At 46.5% G+C, this 7,359-nt stretch overlaps 2 protein-coding genes across 2 annotated transcripts; one reads left to right on the top strand and one right to left on the bottom strand.

Annotated features, from left to right (window-relative positions):
- Positions 1–3,770: 3,770 nt before the first annotated feature.
- LOC119660731 (pyruvate dehydrogenase E1 component subunit alpha, mitochondrial-like) lies at positions 3,771–5,334 on the bottom strand. Its single transcript, XM_038069397.1, has one exon. The coding sequence runs from the start codon at positions 5,166–5,168 to the stop codon at positions 3,795–3,797; it is 1,374 nt and encodes a 457-aa protein (XP_037925325.1). The 5' UTR covers positions 5,169–5,334; the 3' UTR covers positions 3,771–3,794.
- Positions 5,335–5,429: 95 nt separating this feature from the next.
- Positions 5,430–7,144, top strand: LOC119646489 (lethal(2)neighbour of tid protein 2). Its single transcript, XM_038046948.1, has 2 exons — positions 5,430–5,738; positions 5,876–7,144. Exons 1-2 carry the CDS (start codon positions 5,459–5,461, stop codon positions 7,108–7,110), a joined length of 1,515 nt encoding a protein of 504 aa, XP_037902876.1. The 5' UTR covers positions 5,430–5,458; the 3' UTR covers positions 7,111–7,144.
- Positions 7,145–7,359: the final 215 nt, after the last annotated feature.

The raw sequence follows: 7,359 nt of genomic DNA, 5'->3' as shown, positions 1-7,359 counted from the left end.
TGGGTGAAGGCAGTTTATACGTCCCGCGTCGTTCTTCCAATGATGTCGATATCGTCAGCATAGACCAGTAGTCGGGTGGACTTAAAGAGGATGGCGCCTCTCGCATTTACCTCGGCATCACGGATCACTTTTTCCAGGGCCAGATTAAAGAGCACGCATGATAGGGCATCCCCTTGTCGTAGACCGTTGTTGATGACGAATGGCCTCGAGAGTGATCCTGTTGCTTTTATTGGCCTAGCACATTAGTGACGGTCAGCTTCCTCAGCCTTATAAATTTCGTGCGAATGCCGAATCCTCTCATGGCCGTGTACAGTTCTACCCTGGCTATCCTATCGTAGGCGGCTTTAAAATCGATGAATAGATGGTGCAACTGATATCCATATTCTAACAGTTTTTTCATCGCTTGCCGCAGAGAGAAAAATTGATCAGTTGTTGATTTGTCTGGAGTAGAGCATCTGGGCGTATGGGGCTATCCGACCTAGTAACATGGCGGAAAATATCTTATAGATAGTACTCAGCAGCGTGACACCTCTATAATTGCTGCACGGCGTGATACCTCCCTGGATTTTATGCATGGTACGGATAATACGTCGTTGCCAATCGTCACCATAAGTTGATGAACCGCTTTCTGACATTGGTCGCCTCCATATTTAACCAATTCGGTTGTAATTCCATCGACTCCTGGCGACTTATGATTCACAAATATATTACCACAAGTTTTATTATGAATTTGTATACTCGAGTGTGTCTGGATTGTCTTTTCATCTTACGGAATTAAAAGCATTTCTGACGTCGTTACCAGGAACACCACCCGTCGAGCTCGGTAGCTGTGTGCCTCCGCTCGATGAACGGTATCGGCGGATTGCATGACAGCATCGACTATGGATCTCCCTGCTTTGAAGCCGAACTGCCATGGGAATAAGTTTTCGGCAGCGCGTATCAGTTCAGCGAGTCTAATTGTGATGAGATTTTCGAGCAGTGTCAAGTATACAAAGTGGGCGGTACAAAGACGGCAACTTAGGGTCGCCTTTCCCTTGCTGATCAGCACAAGCCTCGCTACCTTTCATCGGGAAAGGAAAACACCCTCTTTCAGGCAAGCGTTGAATGCACCGAGCAGTAGGTCTGGCCGATGTTGGAACACCAATTTGTGTACCTCTGCTGGGGTACCATCGGTTCCTGGCGCCTTCTTGCTTTTCGTAAAGAGGATTGCCTGTTCCAACTCTTTTAGAGAGAAAAGTGGACGGTCCTCGGCGTTCTCCGCTCCGCCCCTGCGGAGTGCGCAAGGAATAGTGTCCGTATAATGCGGTCCATCTGATCGACCTTAAGGGAACAGGGTTTCCGCAGAGCTCTGATTTTTCGGGCTACCAGTTTTTAACCGAGTTCACTCGGCTTCTTATTCATTTCGTAGATCAGATCCTGCCATCGGCGAGCTTTGCTTCGTTTATTGCGCTTCGGAGTCTCCTTTTGGCTAATCTGTACTCTGTCATTATGGTACACGCCTTCTTCTGGCCGCTTAGACATTGTGTCAAGCGGCGGAGTCTGTGAGACTCCTTCCGGAGCTCCGCAATTTCCACCGTCCACCAATAGATGTAAGGTTAGCCACGTTTCGATGCCCTCCTGGATATGGAAGCTCCGCAGATCGTCATTATCAAGTTCATAACTAAATTTACGACAGTGTGAGCTACAGTGTCCACTCTCAGGAGTACCCTCCAACGCGGCCCCAACTGTTCTAAGAGTTTCGCAAACCTCCCGGCGTTCACCTCCGCGACGCTCCATGGACAGAAGAGCGCACAACGAGAATTTGTGTCAACCATTTCGAAGGCAAGGTATTGGTTATCACCTGCCGAGAAGTCTTTCAGAACACGCCACCTATCCACTAACGATATCAGTGACTCCGACGCGAAGGTTACGTCGTGAATGCTTCCCCCGCACGTTGGGGTGGATCCGGTGTTTAAAACTATAACGCCATTTCGAGAATTCGTTTCCCTCTGGAGTCTGGGTGAGGCCCTGGCCCTCTGTGCCCAAGATAGCATCCTCCGGAGCATCAAGTCTGCGTCGAAAGTCCGGCATCGTCTCATTCGGTATTAGACAGACACTGAAAAACATTACCTCTAAACAACGAATCTAGAGTTCTTGTCCTGACGTATTGCTCCGCAACTGCCATCACAGAGAGCATTTGGCCTCGCGAGTTCGCAGAGGTGATATCAATCCAGATATTGAGGCGGTCAAGGTCTCCGATTTCCAGGTAGCACGTGGGTTCCAGGCTAGAAACCAAATCTTTCTCTTCCAGAAGCCCGTTGACTACTTCTTAAAAAGTACGTATATTTGTTGTCCTCGGGCCTAATTCGACTAGGACTCCACCATCCTTCGTTTTTCAAATGGAAGACACTTTTACTCCGCTATCTTCGGGCTTGACTTTGTAACAGATTTCGCTGAGGACTTCCATAAAGGTCTTGCCTTCCGTTGGCTTAATAAGCAGGGCTGGTGGACTAGTCTTCCTCCATCTTTTGGTGCTCCATCCTTCGTGTTCGCCTTAATTTTAAGCGAAGGTTTCTCTGATGACGCCACATGATGTTGCCTCTTGTCCCTCTTCGCCTTTTGCTTTTTAACCCTGGAGAGTATCTGAATGAAATCTTCCTCAGATGCTCCTTTCTCCTTTTGTTTTTTCCCCAGTTCGCTCTGCAACGGATTGTCTGCGATTCGTTTAGCGCTCGGGGTGTTCTCATTGGCAGGCGCGGTTATTTCAGCTTTCCGTGGATTTTTTCTCACTCTCCATGTCCGCCTGTAGTACGAAATTCCTTCCAGGAGCTCCTCCAGCTCCATCAGCTCTTTGCTGGCGTTTTCCTGGTGGAACGTCCTAGATCGCATGCGCTTCACAACTGCCGCGCATTTGTTAATAAGCCTTTCCTCTTCAACTCTTCAGCGAAATCATCTAGTTAGTTTCAGCAGTTTCCACTGTACTCTTTCCGCAACTATAGCATTGCGTGGTCCTGTCTGGGTTGCAGTCTCCGGCGCACTTTGCGAATCTTTTTCTCTGTTTGCGCATCCCGATATCTCAGCCTTTGCTGTGTCTTTCGTTGGGGCGAGCGACGCATTTTCGTGCTGAATATAAACGCAGCTAACTCATTCTCCATTTTCACTATCACCTCGCTCGTATTGTTTTTATTCAAATTTAAATTTTTACCAGCGCATCGTGTGCTAGGCAGCGAGCTGCAATAGTCAGGAACCCTATACTCTCGAAGACAAAGCCCCTACCCCATTTTCTTGAGGACTAATCTACGATTAGCTGATCCTGGAACTCATGGGTGGATTAGCGGTCGCTCGGGGCAACACGGTCTATTAACACCGGTTCGATGCACACTACACGACCAGGGTCCCGAAGGGGTCGGCTCCATACACGCTACAACTACCACCTTGGCAAAGCTAACCTCACATCACCCCATCGACGTCGACAAGGAGTTGCCGAAGGCACCGCGGACTCCCAGTGGGTTTCGGCGTGTATCGGTCATTAACAGTTCGCTTATCACCGAGAAACTTCTTCGAGGCTACTACCTAGGACGCAGGTATTATGCCTGCTAGGGGGTCAGAACTATTTGCTCGGATACCTCGGGGACGCCACTCCTCGTATCGTGACCCTTTAAGCATCGTTGACGTCCCCTGATAGGAAGTTGTAGAGGGTTGTCAAGCAAGTAATCGGTCTTGTGTTTATAGTAACAAAATTTATGAATTTATTTAAGCGCAAAAGAATTATATGAAATTTTCGCTGTACTCAAGTTATCCAAAGGTTAAGTTTTCTATGAAGTATTTTTCGATCCTGCATCATTCTTTTCACTCGTCGTTGTTCCCTCTATAGTAGTTGTCTCCTTATCTTCTCTTTTACCCTCCTCGCTTAAATTTTTACCTTCACTTTTCAAATTTCCATCCTGCCTCGAAGCTACCAGCTTATCCACTTCACCCGAGTCTTTATTTTGTGTTTTCGAACTTTCTTCTGATTTCATAGCCATTGTTTCCCTCTTCCCGTTAACGCTTGTATTAATATTTTTGTGTTTCAAATTTCTCTCGACCACTCCCCGAATTTCCGGTTCTAAATTGAATGCATAAACATCGGCAGTAAGTTCTTCCATTGGAATTTCATTATCCCCTTCAGCTACTTTGGTAGCCTCAGTCATTTCTTCATTTATTCTCTTATCAATAGCTTTCAAATCTTCCTCAGTCAAGAGCCCAGATTCCTTCATTTGATTATTGAAATTTGTGATGGGATCACGCATTTTGCGAGTTTCTTGTACTTCATCGCGGGAACGGTAGCTTGTTCCAGGATCAGACATTGAGTGTCCACTGTAGCGGTAAGTTAGGAATTCTAGAATAATTGGTCCATTCTCAAGAGCGTAGGGGATTGCAAAGCGAGTTGCACTTATGACACTCGCGACATCCATGCCATCCACCAGCAAGCCTGGTATTCTATCTCCGCGTTGGAAGTATTTAGTATTGCAGGACGAACGCTCGGCAGACGTCCCCATTCCGTACATATTGTTCTCACAGATGTATATAATCGGCAGCTTCCAGAGGCACGCCATGTTGAAGGACTCAAACACTTGCCCTTGATTGGCTGCTCCGTCGCCATATATGGTAAAGGATACTGCATCGTCACCTTTGTATTTGCAAGCAAGGGCTAAGCCAGTTCCCAATGGAACTTGGGCTCCAACGATTCCATTACCTCCATAGAAGTTAGGGGCGTACATATGCATTGAGCCACCCTTGCCACGGGAACAGCCTTTCGCACGACCAGTTAGCTCGGCCAGTATTTCAACGAGGGTTAAGCCCATCACATAAGCCCAACTGTGGGCCCGGTATGATGTTATGAGGAGATCCTGTGGGCGCATCGCATGTTTCACGCCAACCGAACATGCTTCCTCTCCAGAGTATAAGTGGCAAAACCCTCGGATCAGTTTTGACCTATATAAATTAGCAGCTACCGTTTCTAATTTCCGAATTGTGTTCATTTGAGTGGTAATTTTGATGGCTTCTTCCTTAGTAAGCTCAACTGTCCTGGAAGGACCTTCATCCAATAGATGCAGTTCGAATGGTTTCCCTTCGATTGCGGTTTGTGACGACAGATTTCTGGCAAACCGCCAGAAACTGGTCCTGGATCCACGGAACAATTTATGCATTTTATACTGCACTCTAGAGTAAACAACAAATAAATTAAAAACCGTTTTGCTATAAGGTGAGTTATTTTTAGCGCCACATGATCAAACTGTCACAGACTTTCATCTTTTTTAAATTAAAAATATTTGAAAATTACTCCTATCATGACGTCATAACAACATCCAAGGTGCCGGCCATTAACACCCAATTGGGGAAAACAATCAAAAGACCCGACAGCTGATCACAAAATACTGTCAATTTGACATTTGACAGTTCGTTGGCTCTGTTTATTTTTAGATTTTGACAGCTCACCATGGCACCGCCAAAAGGACGTGGACCGGATCGTCCGAGAGGTCATAAAGTAACTACTTTTCAGCGATTCTATCAGAAATATGTGAACTTGGAATTCGTCAAATCCTTGGTGTTCGATCCAAGCCGATTGCCAATCGTTTCCGTGGCAATCGTGTTGGCGGAAATCCTCCTAAATGTGATCGTCGTGCAGCGAGTTCCTTACACGGAGATTGACTGGGTCGCGTATATGCAGGAGTGCGAAGGATTCCTGAATGGGACTATGAATTATGCGCTGTTGAAAGGTAAGTGCCAGCGTAGGCAAAAATGTTGATTGGATTCTTGCCGGCAGCACCGGTGAGGGTTATAAATAAATCGCCGGCCATGACCTAGTTAGGGCCGCAAATGTAGATCATTCTCTGAAAATTTATATTCCTTCCAGGCGACACTGGACCTCTTGTCTATCCCGCGGGGTTCGTGTACATCTACTCAGGACTCTACATGCTCACATCGCATGGCCAGAACATTCGGCTTGCTCAGTACATTTTCATCGGAATCTACATCGCGCAGCTATGCCTGGTCCTGCGACTGTACTCCAAATCAATGAAAGTCCCTCCGTACGTGATGGCCCTATCCATATTCACTTCCTATCGAATCCACTCGATTTACGTTCTTCGACTCTTCAACGACCCGATCGCCGTCCTCTTCCTGTACCTCGCGCTGAATCTTTTCCTGGCCCAGAAGTGGAACTATGGCAGCGTCTTCTTCAGTTTAGCAGTTTCGGTGAAGATGAACATCCTCCTCTTCGCGCCGGCGGTTTTTCTGTTGTATCTTACAAATTTGGGATACTTCGGGACATTCAAGCAATTGGTGATTTGCGGACTGATCCAGCTGTGGGTTGGGGCGCCATTCCTGCTGACCTATCCACTCGAGTACATCAAAGGAAGTTTCGATTTAGGACGCGTTTTCGAGCACAAATGGACTGTTAACTACAGATTTCTCGATCGCGCTCTATTCGAACACAAAACGTTTCACATAGGCCTTTTGGCGCTTCATCTTTCCCTCCTAACTCTATTCGCTCCGCCTTGCTATCGATATCTCCAAAGCTACTGTCGACTGAAGGAACTGGAGAGACAATTCAAACCCCAAATCGTTCGGGAGAATGCCCGAATCGCCAAAATGAAAGGCAAAACTAACACAAAACCAAACACCGCGAAACAACCAGAAGAAAAACTAACCAAGGAACAACAAAGCTTCCTTGACTCTTTCGAAAAGTCTCTGAAAAAACCATCAGGGCAAGTTGGACCTTCCAATAACCAACAAAAGTTGCAAGAGGAAGAGAAGCCTCAGGAGAAGCTTTCAGTGCAGTTCGGGAAAACAGACCAATTGGCCTTGCTTCCGTTGTTTTTGAGTAACTTCATTGGGATGGTGTGCGCCCGGAGCTTGCATTACCAATTTTACGTTTGGTACTTCCACAGTTTGCCGTATTTGGTCTGGTGCACGGATTTCAGCTTGGGACTGAGATTCCTCCTTCTCGGGGTGATCGAGTACTGCTGGAACGTGTACCCAAGCACGAATTTCTCTAGTTTAATGCTGCATTGTTGTCACATTGTCCTTTTGTACGGAATAGGTAGGAAATTGTTCAAAACGAAAAATATTAGCGATAAAGTTAAATAAAGAGACTTTTTGTATGTTGTATGTAGTAGTTTAAGTCAAATGTTTTTATTTATATTTGCCCCACGAAAGAGCCTAACAAAAACAGCGTGATCCTTGGGTAAGCCAGAGAAACAAATATGCTAAGGACATAAGCGGTTGACGGGTAGGGAGCTCCAGAAGGTTTCTCGGCAAGTAACTACCAGTACAGCGCGTTAGAAGTGGTTGACGCTATTTGCATCAACCCGCGCTCCCTTACGTGTGGAATGTTGT

This window comes from Hermetia illucens, chromosome 1 (genome assembly GCF_905115235.1).
Source record: "Hermetia illucens chromosome 1, iHerIll2.2.curated.20191125, whole genome shotgun sequence".
Lineage (NCBI taxonomy): Eukaryota > Metazoa > Arthropoda > Insecta > Diptera > Stratiomyidae > Hermetia > Hermetia illucens.
Note: the sequence above shows the minus strand (reverse complement) of the source record. Positions and strands in the feature narration are given on the sequence as shown.